General features: G+C 35.4%; 1 protein-coding gene across 1 annotated transcript in view; it reads left to right on the top strand.

Moving 5' to 3' along the window:
* Nucleotides 1-21,228, top strand: part of PDE3A (phosphodiesterase 3A) — a 258,613-nt gene that overhangs the window by 151,245 nt on the left and 86,140 nt on the right. Inside the window, exon 2 of the mRNA XM_016197413.2 lies at nucleotides 11,263-11,313. Coding sequence (XP_016052899.2) covers nucleotides 11,263-11,313 — 51 coding nt within the window. The remainder of the gene's footprint in view (nucleotides 1-11,262; nucleotides 11,314-21,228) is intronic.

The raw sequence follows: 21,228 nt of genomic DNA, 5'->3' as shown, positions 1-21,228 counted from the left end.
TTGGTTTTGCTGCTCAAAACTTAAAAGCTTTGTTTTATTGAGGTAAAACTGGTTAATAACATTATATAAGTTTCAAGTGTTCAACATTGTAATTTGATATCTATAGGGTTCCCAAAAATGTATGCACACTTTGAATGATTATAAAGTCAGTGTTTATTAACATACAGTTCATTTTCAAAATTTAAAAAAATCTACAGAAATGAATAATTTTTCATCAATGCCTGTTTTCAGACTGATGAACATTATGGCCCAGGCACTGCTGAGAACGGGAGCAATGGAATCAATCGCAAACATCAAGAATCATTCCGTTCAGTATTTGTGGTCTCTTAGTTCATCAACAGTTGCCGGTTTTATACTGTAAACTTTATCTTTATCTTTTATGTATTCCTATAAAAGATTCTAGTGGATAAATTTTCTTTGCTCAAAGCTTAGCCTGGCTTCACCCATTATTTCAAATCAGTTAAACCTGAAAGGAGTGAAAATTAAGTGAGTTATCAGCTGTTAAAATGTATATACATTTTGGGGGCCACTCCCCATGTCCCAAAAATGCATACACACTTTGAATAATTATAAAGGCAGTGTTTGTACCTCAATTGCATTTTCAAACTTCTGGTAGCATTTTAGGATGAATTTCCTTTGTTCTAAGCTTAGTCTGGCTGAAAAGAAACATCAGTTGAGCTATAGGCTGTTAACATGTGTATACATGTTTTGGGGACACCCTGTATAATATACTCTTGTGTGCTCACACCAATAGTCTAGTTTCCTTCCATTACCGTATATTTGATCCCCTTTATCCAGTTTGCTGTCCTCCCACCCCTCTGCCCTCTGGTAACTACCATTCTGTTGTTTGTATCTGTAAGTTTGTTTTATTTTGTTAGTTCATTTGTTACTTTTTTGTTTTATAATCCATGTATGAGTGAAATTGTATGTTTTTTGTCTCTTTCTATCCTACTCATTTCACTGAGCATAGTATCCTCAAAATCCATCCATGTTGTTGTAAATGGCAATATTATATCTTTTTTATGGCTGAGTAGTTAGTTTATTATATATGTCTACCCATTTTTATTGTGGTTATTTTAGAAACATTTACATGGATTTGGGTTTTTTTGTTTGTTAGTTTTGTTTTGTTTGCTTGTTTTTTCAGACCTCTCACTTGCTTTGGAAATTTGGCCATATTTCCAATAGATGGCACCCCTGAATATGCAAGTCTTTTTCCACATTGAACAGACTCTCATGTAGCTTTTCCCTCAGCTGATCTTTTCAAGCATTTGTTATTGGTGATTCTTCGTCTTTTGCTATTTTTTCTATGGCTCAGGAAGATTTCTCATTTCTGCATGCCTCTCTTCACCACGGTGACCTAGTAATGTTAAAATTTTAGTTTTCCAATTGTTACGCAGAAAATAAATCTGAATCTGATTCAGTAGACTCACTAGACTTTCTAGTCATGTACATGTGTTACATGTTACTCTGAGTAATGATGCATGAAGTTTTGTTTTACTTGTAAATTTGATCAAATTTTGTAAATTGTGTTGGCATAGTCAAAGAATGCATTTGTCCCATTGTCACTTAATAAAATATTACCATATATGTAATGAGAATTATATTTTTCTTGAAGAATTAGAATTCAATAATACCAGAAAATATTATGTAATTATTAACAGTGATAGAAATAATAGCTAACATTCAGTGAGTCATTGCTATGTACTAGGTACTATATATTAAACCTTCTTTATACAATGACTCATTTAATACAACGAAACCCCACATGAATTAGGTGCTATTATTATCTATATCCTAGAGATATGGAAGCTAAAGCAAAGTGACATTAAGTAAATTGTCCAAGGTTCTGTATCTAGTAAGACTGAATATCATGTCAGAGGTGGGATTTGAACCACTCAATCCGGTCTCTCGAGCCCACATGTTGAACTACTATGCTACACCTTTATTAATGACTCAGAAGGTACTTCAGGATCCTGTGGTGCCTCTGGGTTGGCAAGCTCAACATTTGTTATGTTTGCATAGAGCATGGAGCTAGATATACAGTGGGTACCCAATAAATAGTTGTTGAAATAATGTTTGAATGAATATCAAGCAGGTGAATGCAAGAATAAATAATGTGTACTATGATATGTGCTAACAGAGAATTTAATATAACTATACATCTGACATGTAATATTCTATACATTTTGAGTTTATTGCATAGCCAACATTTCAAAATATCATGAATTTATTGTATTTACATAGGATTTTCAGATAAATCAACTTCTTCTTTTACTCAAAAGTTGTTTTTTAAAAGGAGGTGGAGACTAGAGAGTGAAAAATGAATTTTTGAGAAGTAAATCCATCATGTTAACTATCATGACTTTCATGAACACAAATCAAATCTCATGTCTTTTTCTTCTTCAGCACATCATCTGTATACTGCATCGTGAGCTCACCACCCAAAGTCAAGTAACCTTCCGCCACCATTTATCCCCCCTTTGCCCTCTTCTACCTCCCCCTACCCCCCTTTCCCTCTGGCAATCATCTGTGTGTTTTGCTTATGCCCTTCACCTTTTTCACTCACCCTCCAACCCCCTCCCCTCATAGCTGTCAGTCTGTTTTCTGTATCTGTGAGTCTGTTTCTATTTTGTTTGTTACTTTATTTTGTTCATTGGATTCCACATATAAGAGAAATCATATGGTACTTATCTTTCTCTGACTGGCTTATTTCACTTAACATAATCCATGTTTAACCACTGGCTAGTTATGTTATAACTTCACCTCTTTTAATTCATTTCTATATCCATAAAATAGTGATCATATGACTCTATTTTTTGATAATGATGAAAGAAAATAATGTATAAGAAAAGCAACTAGAAAACTGTAAAAAATGTTTCTTAAAATGTGTTCCATGGAAAACTGTTCATCTCTTTTGAAACAAAACGTTTTATAGTCAAATACTTTTGGAAATATTTAGTTGAATTAAGATCCTTTGCTTTAGGACGCCCCCAGATTTTAACAATGCTAATATGTGGGACTATCCAAGAAGTAATTATAGTATGCAGAATTTTACAAGCTTATTTTGCTCTATTACCATTTTTTTATAAAGTATCTCAGCATGTTTCGGCACAAGACGGATGTGATTGCGTTATTAGTAGTACCAATAAAAGTACAAAAATTCTATGTAATCAAGATAGTCAAGATATATTAAGTAAAAATAATGGAAGCCTTATAGCATCAGTGGCCACATATAGGTTTAGGGTGGTGATTGTCATTATGATAACAGGGACAGAAATAGAATTATGGAAACATTCTAAATCAGAATGTGGGAACATCATTATCTGAAATAGAAACAGAACTTGCAGTAGAGTCTGGGATTTCAAATTACAGCATATTTGGATTTCTCTTCTAATTCCCTAATATTTATAAAATTTTTACTGGCTGCTGGGTTGCAACTCTAAGAGTCAGGATCAGGGGTTTGTTCTCTGCCCAGTGGATGGAATTTAGGTAGTTATCACCAACTGCGAAAGGAAAATGTACCCTTTAATTTCAGTCTTTCAGTGCTTTACTGTTTTCAGGCTCTTAGTGCTTTCCAAGGAGGGTCAATTCTAAAGAATCTTTTATTTTCTGCCAATTTGTCTGAAGATTCAAGATGAGGAGAATGGGAGAAAGCTAAATTTTTCTGGGAATGATAAAAAGATATTTGGATTCTGGCAAAGGTCCTCAAGGCATTAAAGGCTGGGATCAGTCAGCTGAAAGACTCACTTCCTTGCCCCACCCCAAGAGTAAAGGGCAAGAGGTGGTGATGGCTGCCAAAAAAATAAACAAAAAACAACAACAAAAAATCTTTGTAATACCCTTGGAGATCTCTGATGGATATTTTGTGGCTTTTCGTGGTATTCTGTGTAATATGACCATGTCCTGCTTCCGCATGGAGTTTTCAGTAGCATCCCGTCGTTTGACGTTACTGCAGAGTGAAATGGGCCTGGGGTGTGGTGTGGTGAAGCGACGATGGTGGATGTGGGCTGTGGCTGAGAACCGAGGCTGCTGCTGATACCTTTGGTTTCCCCAAAGGAAGCATGTGGAGTCCCCCAGTTTGTAAATTTAATTATTAAGGAGGTTCAGTCTTTTTTAGTACCATTTGTATTAGGCCTTCCTAGGCCCCAAACCCCACGTGGAACCCAGGAGGGTTGGGTGACAATGTGTGGGAGCCTCAGGGATTCTGTTAACACCTTTGGGCTAAGGCCTGAGCCAAATGCAGACTTGCAGTGCCTGTTTTCTGCAGAGGGCAATGCAGCCTTGGCCTTCTTGCTCCGTGGGCAACGAGGAAAAGGGAAACTACACCAAGGATAAGAGTTTTCCTGCAAGGAGCTGAACTGGCCTAAGCTGTCAGTCACAGGTCTTTCCAGGCCAGGAGACTGTCACTCGGTAAGCCCTGTGGGCAGGGAAGCGAGCAGTCCAAGCCCATCTTTCCACATGGAATTCTGGAGAGAGAAAACGTAAGTAGTAAAGACGTTTAAAAAAAAAGTGTATGCCAAGGGAAGAATCCAAAGGGAGCATGCCAGGGGCAAAGGAGCTTTAATTTGCTTATCAAATTAGAAGTTCCATGCCTAGCATAGTAAATAGGGTTAAAAGAGATGCATTTTATGACTTTGAAAAACAAAACACATGTAAAGGGCCAGCAGATCTATGCTATGAACTCTGACTAATCTAAGGGGTGTGGTACGTGCTCCCCAAATTCTTGTTGTATTGAATGAAATCGAGTAAGAGTTTGAGGAAGGGAGAATCCCCGGTCCATTTGTTTTTCTCTGGTGAATGTACTTTGTAATTTTTAATTAATAGAGCTAATGATTAACTTTTGGACAATTTTATATCAGTGAAAGGGAATAAATACGAAATATATATCTATGGCTAAAAAGACCCAACCCTGTTAAAAATTTTGGCTTAAAGTAACTAAAATGTACTATTCCTCCGCCCATCCCAAGGTCTTTGAAGCTTCCGTTTGCTCAGCCCGACATGCCTGTTCCCCAGATACCTGTGTGTCTGGCCCTCTCACTTCATATGCTTCTCTGCTAAAATATCACATTTTCAGAAAGGACTTCCCTGATCTACTTGTATACATTAGTTCCTTCCCAGCCCTTACCTGCCATTACCCTACCCCAGACTTCTTTAGAGCTTTATCATCATCTGGCCCATCATATGTTTGTTTGTTTGTTTGATCTCCCTGCACTAGAATTGCAGGAGCCAGGAGGCTCGGGATGAATCTTGGTTTGTTCACTGACGTAAGTAGGTGGTGCATAGAACCGTTTCTTGAACGGAGTAGGCATATGGTAAATGTTTATTTAGTGAGGATGGGATGACATAAAAAGAGGGGGTTGTGTGATAACTTTTACATCTTTATGTGTATTTTTATACATTTTCAAAAATATGTTTTAGTAATTTTTGGGTTGTGTGATAACTTTTACACCTTTATATGCATTTCTATGCATTTCCAAAGAATGTTTTAGTAATTTTTAACAAGTGAAATAGAAGAATGTAGTTTTCCTGAGAATAATGGGAGGACAAGAAGTGGTGACTGTCACTCGGCACCATTACCCTTTTTCATATCTGAAGCCTTTTGCTTTTTTAAGTACATGCAAAGAATCATTTTCTACTAGTCATGGTTCTCCTGCAGCTTTCATCCATAATAGCTAGGGTGAATTTTTTCTTCCAAGATGCCCCTAAAAAGGCATTGACTTTTATATAAACAAACAAAAAACAAGAGAAGAAACTAGTAGAGGGAAAAACTATATAAACAAGGAAGGAAAATAATTTACCTACAGGAATATATTTTCAACTATCTTCATTTTCTCATGCTCTCATTAAAAATATCTCTGCTTGGGTGGAACCGTTTTGTTTCCATGCTGACTTCTCCTTTGCTTCTCCTGTGAACTTTTTAAATTTTGCGTCTGGCAGCAGCTCTGTTTTCCTTGGCACTCAGTGCCGTGTAACATACTGTTAGCTGAAGGCTGTGATGTAGAAATTTATTATTAAAAATAAAAGTGAGAGAGAGAAGAATTTATTCCATAAGGATGAAAATGACTCAGTGTCAAGGAAGTTAGGGTTTTCCAAATGCTTTATGTAACGGATTGTGTTTCTTTTCAAGGACGTATACTTGTTTCCTACGAATAAATATAAGGGTCTTCGTTTTGCCTCTCCCGATATTAATGGGGGCTGAGGAAGGAGGAAGGATACTGGTTTTTGGTTGTTTTTTTTTTAAGAGAATTTCTTCATCAGATGACAAGATTTTGTTTGCCATGTGAGGGCATGACCTTGGTGACCTATCCATCCCCAGACCTTCTGGTAAGATGCTTATTAGAATGTTGTGGCCCAGAGGAGTAATCACAGTGAAATAGCCAAGAGAGTATCTTTTATAGATGGTGAGAGACAAATGTGGTTTTTTCCTTCCTCAGTCAAGCAGCCGTGTGCTTTTTGTCAACCAGAATATATTTCAATTTTCTACTTTTTTATTCATTTTTCTAGTCTCAGTCTCAGTCCCCTCCCCTGTGTTTCACATTTCCAGCACCTTTATATAAGTAATCTTAAAATCATGTATTCCTCCTCCAAAACCAGTATTGTATCATGTTAATAAACGTCGTCCCTTTTCCCAGAACTGCCTAGATATCATGCTGCTACTTGTTGATCTTGAAAGCTTAGTCCAGATGAATTCAGTTGCAAAAAGAAAATAATAATTCCACAATTTCAACCTCTGTTTCTCATTGGCCACGACCCATTTCTGTCTTTTATCTAATCCCATGAAAATGTCAGATGATTACTTTGGTCATCTGCAATTCAATACTAATCCTACCTGTTTGATTCAAAGGATGTTTTGACTTTCTCATTAATATAACATCAACATCAGTTTGCGCTTAATTCTGAAATTCATGGGCTTCATCGTGCAATCTCTCGTTTTTACTATTTATTATAACCAAACAATTCTTTTCATTTGTCTTCATCATTAGTCAAGAGAGTGGGGTTAGGGAGATGCCTCTGTAGGTCCTAAAACGTTTAGCCCTGTGGTTCTTCTTTAACAGGAAGATGTACCAGTTGCCAAGTGCTTCATTTTAATGTAAATATCTGTAATAATAAATGAGTCAGGCAGTTTAATCACACTATGGGTGTTTTTCTTTTCTGGTACAGCGTTTTCTTGCATTTATTTTTTGATTGTGGTAACATAGCATAGAATTTACCATCTTAACCATGTTTTTCATTTAATCAAAAGTATATGTGTGTGTGTGTGTGTATATATATATATTATATATGTATATATGTATATATATATATTACATTCAATATCATTTTGTATTAGTTTGTGTATTTTTTTTTCTTTTTTAAGGACTATTAAAAACATTCTGCTTATTTTAGTCTTTGGTTCATGATCTGAGGACAGTGCTCTTATGGCAGCAAAATAAATTCTATAAGCAAGTAGGATAAATATTCATATGCTACATGTGCTAATTTGAAGCTCATCCTCACTTCCCCACTCTCCACCCAACACCCCATCTGTGCCAGGTATGGAGAGGTATAGGGACCCGACATCCTATCCAGCACCCCACCACCACCACCACCTTTCTCTGCATTTAAAAAACAAATTACAAAAAATAGTATAACCAGTCACATAACACCAACTGAAATAATTAATGCTGATTTTTGGCTCAGATTATTTTAATTCAAAGTAGAGTTTTACTGGTAAAACTCTGGTATGATTTCCTCAAGTGCAAAGGGAAAAATATTCTGTTGATTTCCATTGGACAAGAACATTCTGGTATCGCATTTATCATTTCAAAGTTCATTCCTGTTTAGATTATATTTTACTTAGCATGCAGATTTCTACAACTTTTCATTACTTTGAAGAAAGTAGTAATAGTATACATTTAAAAATATCACATGTTTGGTCAACTCAGAGCATTAAAATATAATATAAATATGATATTAAAATATACTACTATAATAGAATAGAGTTTCTTTACCCTAAATCTCTCTCATTCATCTCTTGTATAATTCTGGGAAATAACTATCTCTGATACATAAATTTTGGCCAATTTAACTGTTTTATACTTCAAAGGAAAAAGTCAGATTTAGATTAAATTTTTGGAGGTTTATTTTATAAGTTCTGGTTTGTAAATTAACAAATTTATCTTGTAGCAAGTGATGATCATTTTGAATGTTTTTGTTCTTTGACTAAAAATCATCATCTATAAGATAGTTAATGGCAGAGGGGAGAGAATTCCACACTTTTCCGATTTTAGTTCTGATCCTGGCTAAATGTTTGCCTTCTTGATTTACTACTGTTCATCATCAAATATTCTCTTAAAGCAGTATATTGTGGATTACAATTCGTGTTTGTGAGATTTATTTACCTCTTTTTATTGTGATGCTCATACACAGTAGAATTTACCAAGTTACCTTGTTAGTTTAAACTCATTCACAATGAGAATGATAGTCATAACAGACTTTTAGAAAGTATTCTCTTCAGAAGATTAAACAGTGAGGGAAAAGAAATGGTAAGACTTATGCTTAAAAATCATTTTTGCTCTAACAGCCTAGTGCTCAAGTTTACCATCTCTTTAAAGTTTGCAAGACAAGCATCTCCTCTCCCTATTATTAATGAAAGATAATCCAAGGCCTCAATGAGGCAGATGACTGAAATGTGTCAAGAATTATTTTTGATAGCTCTAGTGAACAACTAAGTGTCCTAATTTATATGTTTCTAAATCAGACTATTTCACTGGTTGACTAGTGTCTGCTAACTTTATTACAGTCAACTTTAAATTAGTATTAATTAATATTTACTAGCAGGTATAATACCAATAAATCCAGAATTATTTTTTTTAAAAAGCATTAAAGAAATAGCAACACTGTGAACATTCAATTTTATGTGATGATTATCTGGGCTAATTTACCCAAACTTATGTGCTAGCTAAACTATAATTAAATTATTGTTTTAACTTCCAAGGCTTACAATAATTGACTATGTCTTACCAAAAATGAGAAATTTAAAATTACTATGTTACATTTTTCACCATGAGTGTTCCTCATGTAATTTTTTGAAAAGGCCCTGAAAGCCAAATTTTAATTAATATACATATGTTATGTATATTTGACATATATATATATATATATATATATATATAATTGAGGTATATGTGTGTGTGTGTTTGTTTTCTATACTATAATTTATTGGATAGTTTCCCTTTTGCTAGATAACACTGTGATAAAACATTGTAATTACTGGATTTTTACATATGATTTACTGGTACAAAGGACATGAATTTTAAAGAGTATGTAATATGTATTAAAATTGCTATTACATTTTTATATATGAAATATATATATATGTAGTGTGTATCTATGTGTTTATGTGTGTGTGTATTTTTTTGCCAAGTGCTAGCAATATATATGTCACTTGTCTCATTAAATCCTCACCAATATTCAACATTATTAATTTGCTAATTTAATAGGAAATAGTAGTTTTTTGTTACTTATACTGAATTTTTTACTTCCATTCAAATTAAATTTTTGCATAAGTCTACTGACTATTGATATTTATTCTGTAAATTGTCATCTGAAAATTCCCTGTTATCACTAGGATTTTGTTTCTTTGAATTTGGTAGCGCTCTTAATATACTGAAGATATATTATTTGTTTACTGCAGGTATTTTGCCAATGTGGCATTTGTGCTAACATTCAAAGGTTTTATGTAGTTAGATTGATTGATCCTCTGTGTTTTTATTATTATTATTATTATTATTATTATTATTATTATTATTAAGTTAGAAAATCTATTTACACTCTAAGGTAGGATATGCCTGGATTTTATTCTATTTCATACTGATAGTTTCATCTTTCTAAAATTTAAATCTTTTTATCTCCCTAGAATTTTTTTTGTGTATACGATAAGGTTCAGCCCCAAAACTCTATTTCTCTCCTTTCATTTGTTGAATAGTGCAGAAAATGCTCACTGATTTTTGAATTTTCTTTTTCACATTTTGTTGCTACACATCCTTGAGTTCACTTCAAAAATGAAATGTTGACTACATCTCATTCATTTATATTTTGAGTCTTTAGTCATTATTCCATAATTCGGTTAAATATTATAATATCTTTTAACAACCACTATGGTATTTTTATCTCTCCTAACATTTTTCTGATTCTTATAAGTTTATTCTCTCAGATAAAATTAGGTTATTGTTTTTTTAATTTTCTTGAAAAGTACGATTAGCTTTTGATTGAAATTGAGGTAAACCTGTAAATTTGGGTAGAACTGAGCACTTAAAATTTTTATAGAATTCAGTCTTCTTCACCAGGAGCGTTGTATGACCATCAGCAAAGCTTTACCATGTTTTGTATGTTGTTACCAAACATTTCTTAATAATGTTCTAAGGTATATTATTTTCTGTTGCTTTGTGAACAGTTGTTTCTTTGGCATCACATCTACTGGAGTCGTGCTGTTATATGGAGAAAATAGTGTGCATAAATGTGTTGTATAGTCTGTTTTATTAGCATGCTGGATTAGTGGCAGGAGCACTCATGCGTAGTGAGTGTACTGGACAACTGAGTAACATTTTATTCCTCTCAGTCCATATTTTGTATTTTCTTAATGTTCCTCTAGTTAAATGTTATTTTCAATAAGTAAATATGCCAGGTAAGCAGAGTAGCTCAGGGCTATTACAACAATGGGAATAGCTTCGTAATGTTTTGTAGTCTCTGTTTTATGAAAATCTGCATGGTGACTTTGGGGCTTCTTTCACATTAAAAAATTTTGCTCTGTAGAACACTCTTATTTCTGTGATATTATCAAAACAGAACTAAGAATTATTGAAATATTTTGGCCTTCTGGTTTTTACCATTTATGACAATAGATAAAGCTACACTAGTGGATTTCTTTGGCATATTTTCCTAATAAACTAGGAGCTTAATGATATGCAGATGAAGCTTAACACGGATTAGCATCTATCCAGGATGTTCCTGACGATGAACTATAAAACTATACATTAGCAAACTCTTTTTGTCACACAGTGATATCAAAATATCTTCAAAACTACCAGCAATTGAAACATTACCTATTAAACCAGAAGTTTATTTCTTTATGTGCGTTCAATTTATTCATGATGGCTATTTAATACATTACTATGAAAACATACATTTCAAAATCCTAATTCTTTAAAAGAAAGAGTAAAAATATTTGCCGTGTAAAATAAGTCTCATTTAATTTACTGTAATTATTCTATTCTCTTACAGCTCATGGGGCATTCAGAATGGGATCACAAGCGAGGGCCAAGAGGATCACAGGTAAGTTTTGTTTGTTTTTTCCTTTCCTTTTTTGCATTTGGTTTCTAACACTTTGAGCCGTGAGATTTCTAAGACTCAAAAAAATAATAAGAAGTAGAGAGAGGAAGAGGCAATATAATCATGCCATTTGTTTTTACTTAAGTTAGCTATAATTAAAGCCTGGTTTCAAGTCCCAGAGGCAGAAGCCAGTGTATCCCTCCTAAGAGCTTCCTGGTGTCCCAGATTGGCTGCATTTCTCTGAATGCAGATTTTATACTCAGCTTGTCTCTGCCCAACACATTTTGATCAGCGACTCACTCTCTTGATTTTATTCACTTCCTTTGATAATTTTTCTATGTATTTTCTTTTCTCTATCTTCCTGTGTTTGGTTAAATATTTTGAAATATAATCAGACTAAACCCTGAACTAATTACAGATTTTGTCTCTAAATTAACTGTCTTCGTCTTAGGGAAACAGAAAGATGAAAGGACCTATTATTTTGAAAAGAAACAAATTCTAAACCTTTCTATATTACCAGACTGTTTTCATTGTCTTACTTTATGTCTTAGGCAAGGAGAAAAGCTTCCATGACGCATTCATGCTTTTTAATGACCTAATTAGACAATGTGGATTTGTTTTGCTTCCATAATTACTTTGCCTGACAGAATAAAGGCTGAGTTTTTACCCTCAGAAAATTATCTCTCCTCCCAGGATATTTTGTGAAGAAATATAAAAATAATTTATCCCATAGCAGCCTGTGTTTACCTGGCGATAAACATGCCAAAGGAAAATTAAATAGGTGGGACATTTTTACCTCTGCTGCTCACATTTTGCACTTACTGCTAAGAAATACAGTTTAAAAAGAGTTGAATGTGCAGTGCTGTCCATGAAAGTTCATTGTGGAATGTGAGATTCTCCCAAGTGTTTTACAGCGCTGACGTGGGCCTGTGCTGACATTACGTTTGCGTGGTTAACTTTTTAATTGAGGTCCCTGGGAAAAGAAAACCAAGTCAGTCGGTTGTTTCGCGTTGATACTTGAATAGCTGTCATTTTACTTTTGTTCATTATCAGTTTAGATTATCCAAAAGAATTTGTGACTTGCTTTTTCCTACCCCTCACTTCTCCTTTTTCTCTGGCAGCAACTCTGTGTCCATATCAGTAATATTTTAAATCAGAATTTGTGGAAAAGTCATTAATGAAATGATGACATTAATGTATGTTAGATGTTTTGTGATTCTAAACCAACAGAAAGTAAAGATGAGCACTGGCCTGCGTGGCTAAGTCATTAGAGTGTCGGCCTGCGCACCAAAGGGTCTCGAATTTGATTTCCGGTCAAGGGCATATACCTGGGTTGCAGGTTCGATCCCCACCCAGGCTGGAGTGTGTGTAGAAGGCAACCAATTGCTGTGCCTCCCTCACACATTGACGCTTCTCCCCCTCCTCCTTCCTTCCCTTCTACTCTCTCTAAAAATTAATGGAAAAAATGTCCTTCGGTGAGGATTAACAATAACAACAGCAAAAAGTAAAGATGAGCACAAATAAGAAATTCCATGGTTTCTGATTACTGCCACTAAAGACATTCAATATTCAAACATGCCAAGTAACTTGCTGAGGGCATGTCCCTTCAAAGTAATGTAGTGTTACATTAAAAAATGGTTGTTTAAAATATGTAATATTTACTCCTGTTATGATTTATCGGAATATAATTTATCTTCAGCTTTGGACTGGTCTCTCTCTCAATATAAGTCAGAAAAAAAATTTTTATAAAAGTACAACATTATTTATGATAACTTTAAACATAAAAATCCCAGAATGAATTTTTTTTCAGTTTAGTGTATTGCACATAGTTATAAAACTTCAGAATTCTACATACACACTCAAAATAAATAACATTTGATGATATTTGAAAGATTGAGGTGATTCTAAACAGCAAACGCATTGAAACATTCTTGCATGAATGACCATAATCAGCATCAAGGTCTTCCTTAGGCCTTTCAACTAGCTAAATAAGTATTCTAAATGTAGCACACCAAGGTAAAAAGCAAAACACACACCAAAAAATAAAAACAATAACAACTACAACAAAAAGCTTTTGGGGGGAAATTTCAGATTAAAAAATTAAGCATTAAGTAATAACCTCTTACCTAATTTTAATTCCTATTGGGACAAAAAGACATTGTGTGTATGTTTTATATCACTGATTCTTCTTTATCTTGCTATTATTTCCTTGGACTATAAGATGCCTTTCAGTCGTCATTCTAAAGGAATTTCAGACAAACTGCACTTGAACACAGATCTCTTAATATTTTGTTAATATCCCAAGGCCTTGCTCAAATTCCATCTCAGTTTAGTTTCAGTGAAGATAGATTTTAAGTACTGACTATGTATAGGTCTGACATTGAAGAAAAACTGACTGACAAGGTTACTGCTTTCCAAGAGCTCACAAGTTATGGTTGGAAACAGAGCAATATTTAAATACGGGGTGGGGCAAAAGTAGGTTTACAGTTGTGAGTCTGTGAAACAGTTTTTTCTTGTGATATTTATTAATTATTATATTCTTTTCCATACAAACAACTATAAACCTACTTTTTCCCCACCCTGTATATAATTTGCATATAATTCAGACTGGTAGATGTAATATTCAATATATAAACAAAGAGTGATAGAGGTTTAGGTTGGACAGAGTATTTATCCCTAGTAGAACGGAGGTCCCTCTTAGAGTTGCTGGTATCTGAGGTGAGCCTGCAAGGGTGGGTAAGGTTTTAGAAGTTCAAAAAGAGGGAAAGGTGGATGGGAAAGCTTGAGTAAAAGTCTGAAGTAGCAGCATGTGGGACGATCTGGATGTATGTGAATCTTCTTTGTAACTGCTTGATAAACACTTATTAACTGGGGACTGTTGCAGGAACTACTGTGAAGGAATGAACCAGGGAATGTCGTACATTATTGATTAGATATGAGGAGGAAGTGAGAAGAATTTGAAACCCAGAACTCGAAGGGTTAATGCTATTAACACAGACCAGTGTACAGGGAGCATGATGCATTAAGCGAAGTTAAGTGGGAAGTGAAGGTGACAATCCCAAACAGAATTCCAGACAATACTCGAGGTTCTCCTCTGGCGCCCTATAGCCAGATTAGAGCAGATGTCAATTTGGGAATGCTAATCATGTGGCCATCGAACGACATTGGTGGGTAGATCCTGGAAGAAGAACATTAGACGAGAAAAACAGAAGAAAGGCTGCCCCTCGGGGAAGAGCCTGGTGAGAGAGTTAAAGCACCAGGTGGGCTCACTGGAGACCAGCGGAAGGAGAACTGATGCAGAGTCAGACGTGGTGCGCCATCGGGCTACCCCCAGAAGAGCACTAAGGCCACACACGAAGTTTCAAGGGACAAAAACCATGGGGAATGCCTTTGGGTTTAGTGATTAACAGGATATTAGGGAACTTTGAGAATGCAGTTTTGATCAAGAAGTGTTGGAAAGCAGAATACAGAAATTAAGAATGAGAATTGTATAAGATAATAGAAAGCACTCTTAGGGGAGTTTTGGGTTTTATTTTTAAAAAAACAAACAAGTGGGATTAGGCAGCAGAAGTGAGTGAAATGTCTTTTTTTAAAATCCTCACCCGAGGATATGCTTATTGATTTTAGAGAGAGGGAGGGGGAGGAGAGACAGAGAGAGAGAGAACATCCATTGGTTGCCTTCCATAAGAACCCCAATCTGGCAAAGAACCCCTGACCTGTGTATGTGCCCTGACCAGTAATTGAACTTGCCACCTTTCGGTATATGGGACAATGCTCCAACCAACTGAGTCACACCAGCCAGGGCAAAATGTCTTTTTAAATGCTAGGGTGAGATACATGTCTTAATTATTAAAAATTGGTGTAGAGAAGAAAACACTGAAAATTCTTAATAGTGACCTGTTTAAGATCTGAGAAATATAGCGTGGTTCAGGGATAGGAATGCACTCGCTTCTAAAGTGGCCCTTTTGGCACCTGTTTACAGGTTTTTCTCATACTCCACGAGTCCTCGCCCCAAACCCCACCATTCACCCCACTTCAAAAAAACTGACCATGTACTCAAGTGAGCCACTTGGTAGATCCAGCAAAAAGCACCAATGAAGAACCTTGGGAAAGAAAGTAGAGATACCTATACAAGAACAAGAGACAATAGGCACAGATATTACAAAATGAAAGAAATGCTGTGTGCCCAATGACTTCAATTTTCTTGGTAGAAAAAGGGTGCATAAATTTGGGATATAATAGTGGAAAATCTCGAGTGATAGAAAATATATGGAGTTAATGTGGTTTTAGATATCTGAAAAAGAGGGCTGGCTTGATGTCTGATCATTAAGAAATACCTAGTAGAAAGCAGACAGCTGTCACAGATGTGAGGGGGTAAACTGCAAGACAAATTTTAACCTACTTTACTTTGTTTCAAAAATCACCAATGTATGCCAGGCATTTTTTGAGCCTTTGAGGAGTCAAAAATGAACTAACCAACTTTGGCCTTCAAAAGCATGTAGCTTTATCTAAAGTCAGCCTGAGTTCAGAGGGTAAAGAAAAAAATAAGCTAGTATTGAGGGCATTAATCATTATCAGGATAGAATAAGCATCTCCTGTCTTTCCCCCTACGTGCTTAGTAAATAAGAGACTTTCTCAAATTTGACCTAATCCCCTTAAATCATATCATATGTGCATTATCACAGAGGATAAGAAGGTGTACCTTTCATGTCAAATGTTTCTGATTTTAAAAACAATATACATCTTGCTTCAAGTACATTCTAACATTTAATTGCATATGACTCTTTGGACTCAGCAAGGATTTAATTCACACTGATTTGTTTACTCTGTTCTCAATAATTTTGTGACATAATTTGTCAGCTCACTCACCTCTTTCAGGCTGATTTTTCTTCTTCTTTTTTTAAAGTCTGTTCTCTCAAGTAGTAGATCATCCAAATTAGGGAAGATGCTAACGGATAAATAAACTTCCAGCAGCATGCAGAACTCCTTCAGCTGGCAGCATTCCCAGTAATACCAAATGAAGTCAGGGGAAGAAATTCTCAGAAGGCGATTAGCTGGGGGTGGTATTTTTTTTTTTTTTCTTTTAAATTTTTGAGGAAAAGTTTTCCAGTGGGAAGTTGAGAGAGATAGTAGAATATTTCTCTCCTCTGTAAAGCTAAAAGTTCTAAAGGAGGTTCCACGGAGCCAGTAATTTACTTGTAACTTAATTGAGGGTCTTTGTGGGAAGAGATTACTTCAATTTGTGAATTCATAAATTTGAGAACATTTTAATGTACTGGGAACCAGCCGACTCTTGTTTATCCATAGTTAGAGACTAGTAGGTTCTTTAATCATTTAGTATGTTGTTGACTTACTGACTACCAGCCAGGCCTTATCAACTAGATTTAAGACCTCTTAGTGAAGAAACAACATTTCGTATGATCTCTCTAGTCTTCAAATAATTGAAGTATCCCTTTAGACAGTGAAATTCTCGTCTGTATGTTTCTAAATAATTGAAGTATTGTATGTATGCACAATAGAAGATAGCTGAATATTCTGGTGAGTGGGGTAGTTACTAGATACATTAAGCTATTGGGATGCTTAAAATTCACCTGTGACCTATTTAATAGCATGGCTTTAATTGTCTACCATGTACTGGAGTCTCCAAATAAAATTTCAAGAAATAGAAGCACCTACCTAGATCAGTTAGCTTTTGCAGCACTATTTTAAGTCTCAAGGATGAATTTCAATGGGAAGTTAGTATACCTCAGTATCCTTTCTCCTTGGTCCTTGAAGAGAATGAGTCTGTTGATAACTAGCACCTAAAGCTGATGAACCTAAGGATTTGCCTCCTAGTGGTCTCATTTGGTGACAGATTGTTTTCTGGGTTAAATACTTTGTTTCTGTAAGAGAATGTGAAGAGGAATTTAAATGCCTTTTGGACTTACCAGAACAATGCCATATACATTTATTAAAGTTAACACCATTTAATACATTTAGAAATACAACCATCCAGATTCCCCAGGAATTTATTTCAAGGGGTTAAAGTGAGTGGAATGGGAATCCATTATTACATTTCCCAAATGCCCAATGCTTCACCAAAGAGTAATTCATGCCCTAGAGGAAGCTGGCTGCCAGTGTTGCTTTTTCCACACACACAGTGCTTCTTACTTGCAGGTCCTTCTCATTTTCATATATTAATCTAACAACTGTTTAGAAATTGTTGCAATAATAATTTTATTTTTTGGTAGCTCACCAAGGAAAACGTTGTGTGGTTTTTCTTTGTTGGGGATTTTGTGGGGGTTTTTGGTTGTTGTTTTTTTGGTTGTTGTGTGGTGAAATTTTATTGAATTTTGTTTGAATGAACAGGGATTACACCCCAAATATATGTCTGGGTCCTACACATCTTAGGAGAGGCCTTGTAATCTCATGCAATAGTGGCAGGAAAGGAAGGAACGGCTCGTTTAATACTTACGGATTGACCCTGTTGTCTTGAAGACTATGGACATCATTCACATGACATGTGCCCTACCAGAAATGTGGGGTTTTTTTGTAAAATCAGAACCTTCTGCTACATTATATGAAACCAAAAAGTTTTATACCCATCTTGCTCTTTCAATTCTTCTCTAGGTGTTTTAAATTTAACCCATTAATCAGATCTACACTGTTGGACAGTCTTACTTACCATCCACCCCTCATCCTGTGAAATTTTTTTGTCTAGTTACAGCTTAATGTTATGTCTTTAATTTGCATTGACAAACTTTATGTGACACAGTCTTGGAAAATTTGTCCTGGTGAGAACATTTTTGAAAATGTCCACAGAATCTACAGTGTCAAGAGATGCAGGGACATGCATTTCTCTTTGTCTTTTCCATCAGAGATGGAAAATGGTGTTTCTCTTTAACAAGTGAACCCAGGGCTTCATTACCTCTCGAGCATCTCTGGTTTCTCCCCAGTAGATGCCAGGAACACACTCCCCGTCCTGCAGTGTGCTAATGAAGAATGTCTCCGGGCATTATCAAGTGTCCCCTGGGAGGCAAAATTGCTTCTGGTGGAGAACTGCTGAGATACAGGAAAGTGTCTCTGCCATTCACATGGAGGGTAATAAGTAAATATTTACTGATTAATTTGACTCTTCGTGTAGGAAAATGGGAAAATGCTTCTTCAAGCGTCTATGCTTTCCAGCTTTCAGATCCCATCTTTACATCTGCCAAACAGTAATTTTAAAGAGAATAGTAATTTCATGGTGAGATCGTTTACTCACAGTAGAATCATGTTCTAGAAAACTAGGAGGAAAAAAATGCACTCTTTCCACACTTGAAGCAATTCAGAGGAGCAGCCGAAGAGAGAATGTGGCTCTGCCCAGGCACTGGCTGCACAGAACATGTGTCTCTGGTGAACTGATGGATGACCTTGAGGAAGTCACTCTTTATCAAAGGCTCTGGTTCCTCTAAAAGGGCATCAATGAACAGGAATTGAACAAGTCCACAGAAATAAAAGGCAAAGTTTGCCCCTGGCATTTATGCGCCCCTCTCTTATAGATTAGTAAGCATGTTGTTCAGTACTTATTGAATGACCTTCTTATCTCGGGGACTGTGGACATCATTCATGTGACACATGCACTGCTTTTGCTTGTTTTTGTTAAATTGGAACCTCCTGGTACGTTATATGAAACAAAACAGGAAGGAAATAAGCATTATAGATGACCAGTGTTTATCAGCAGGAGCTGTAAATCGCTTAAGCAATAGTCAGATTTACTAAGTGCACAGAAGCATACTCTGAAAGAAATAAAAACAATAATAATTATAACTCTTTAAGCCACAAATTGTTTCTGACCACTTTTTCAGCTTTTATTATATTCTTTTCAATAGATCTTGATGTAAACATCAAGAAACAACTAACTGATGCAAGTATTTGGCATTTAAAGTATTTGGCATTTAAGTTCCTATAAAGTAAATATAGATATTCTGGAAACTAATCTTGCAGCTCTGAAGTTTTGCTTTCCACTTGCTAGAATAACAGAAGAAAGATACGCTAACTTGAAAACTATTCATTCAAAAGGAAAAATTTTTACTGCATACTGGGTGATTTTATGCAATCTCCAGCATACAGTAAGATCTTGTCTTCATTAATTATAAAACCATACTCTAAAAGGAAAGTTTGGGGGTAGATTTTTCAATTTTTATTCTACTTAAAGATAAATCTTATGAAAAATGATTGTGCTGAGTAACTAGATTTTCACAGGAGACACAAATCTAAGACTAGGATATACTGACAAGAGCAACCTATCAGATGAGTAGAGTGGGAGATAGTGGTCAAGTGAGGTGAAGAAGGTCATATGACAGTTAGAAGGCCAGTTAACTAGAAGGGGTTACGTAAGGTGATGGAAATAGGAAACAGTCATGGGAAATGGTTGATCTTTTAAGGTAAATATGGGCATCTGTTTTGATATACTAACACAGAAGCACCAAGATGCTGGTTTTGGTATCTTCTTGGTACAACTCAGAAATTTGGAGATAGTTAATATATTTATTTAATTTCTTAGTAATATATCCAGGTTTTATGTAAAATATGCAGTCCTAATATATAACTATCTTACTTACAGTATAGGGATTTTCTTTATTTTCATTCTATGGTACAGAGTAAAAGGTTGTTTAATAACATTCCACGCTTGATTTTATATTGTCATCAAAGCTACTGATTTTTTACAGAATTGTGCATTGGAGAATGAAGATTGCTTGACAGGTCCATTTTCAGCATTAAATGACTGTCCCGTTTTGCGTAGAATGTAGCCCTTGTGGAAAAATCAGTAAATACAAGTAACTGGTACTAATAAGTACAAAGCAGAATCCTGGACCACATTAGAGATATTAGTGAACCAAAATGACCTCAAAAGTCACAGAGATGAAGCTTCTTGTCAGGTTTGATTTTCCAGATCATAGAAGGCATTCCCATTTTTGTTTTGTTTTGCTTTTGTTTTTGTGGTGATGCCTTATGCAGTGACCAATTTCTGGAAAATTCTGAGTGTTACAAGTTAAAGCTTGTTCTTATTGGAAGTCTGCAAGTTATCAAACTTGAATCAAAATAGTTTGCTTACTGAATTCTGTGGCCCTATGGTTAAATAGTTCTGGGTGACGGTTTATACTTGGATCTCTACGACTCTTTCCATTTTAGAATTTTGTAACCATGTACTTTTCTTTTCAAATCATTTTAACTCCAAGTCCACAGAAAGTTGTTTAGATAGCACCAGGGATACACACTTAAAAGATCAATTTTAAAAGTTTTGGAGGGAAATAAAAAGATCTTAGAAGGAGATTGTGGGTGAGACAAACATGGAGCAGAAATTTCAAAAGTAAACCAAAGTGATCAGTCAGGAAGATAAAGAAGTGCAAACAGACGTAAAAGCTCTAGTTCTCAAAGGACCAGGAGCAAAGGAATGAAAAGAAGCTACCTGTCAAAGATAATGCAGGAGAGACCTAAGGGGGAAAGGATTAGTAAAAAGAGAAAAGATTATTTCATGAAGCAGGATACAGACATAGCCGTTACAGCCATGTCGAGAAGGTTAGAAACACACATAAAGGCCCTTCGATTCTGGGCATCATGATTTTGGCATGTGATGTGTCTTAAAGCCAGTTTTACTGCTCGTTACCCCTAGTCATGATTGTGGTGACTCTTTGCCATACTTGTGGATAATTCTCCTCTGCTACTTCAGAAATGTGACCATCGAATGCATGATTATTGTATTTTTTGGTCTTTATGATTTTTGAAAAATATTCCAATGCACCAGGTAAGTTTGTGAAAGCTAATCCTAGGACATTTTTGTTTTCTTCTTGATATAGAAATGGTGTGTGACTTTAAGTTTTGCTAAAATAGTATAATTCCAGCAGTCAGTTTTATTTTATGCTGATGGCGGTAACCCAACACATAGTGGATTTTTAA

This window comes from Miniopterus natalensis, chromosome 2 (assembly GCF_054644295.1).
Source record: "Miniopterus natalensis isolate mMinNat1 chromosome 2, mMinNat1.hap1, whole genome shotgun sequence".
Taxonomy (NCBI): Eukaryota; Metazoa; Chordata; class Mammalia; order Chiroptera; family Miniopteridae; genus Miniopterus; species Miniopterus natalensis.
This window is presented reverse-complemented; position numbering and strand designations above follow the sequence as displayed.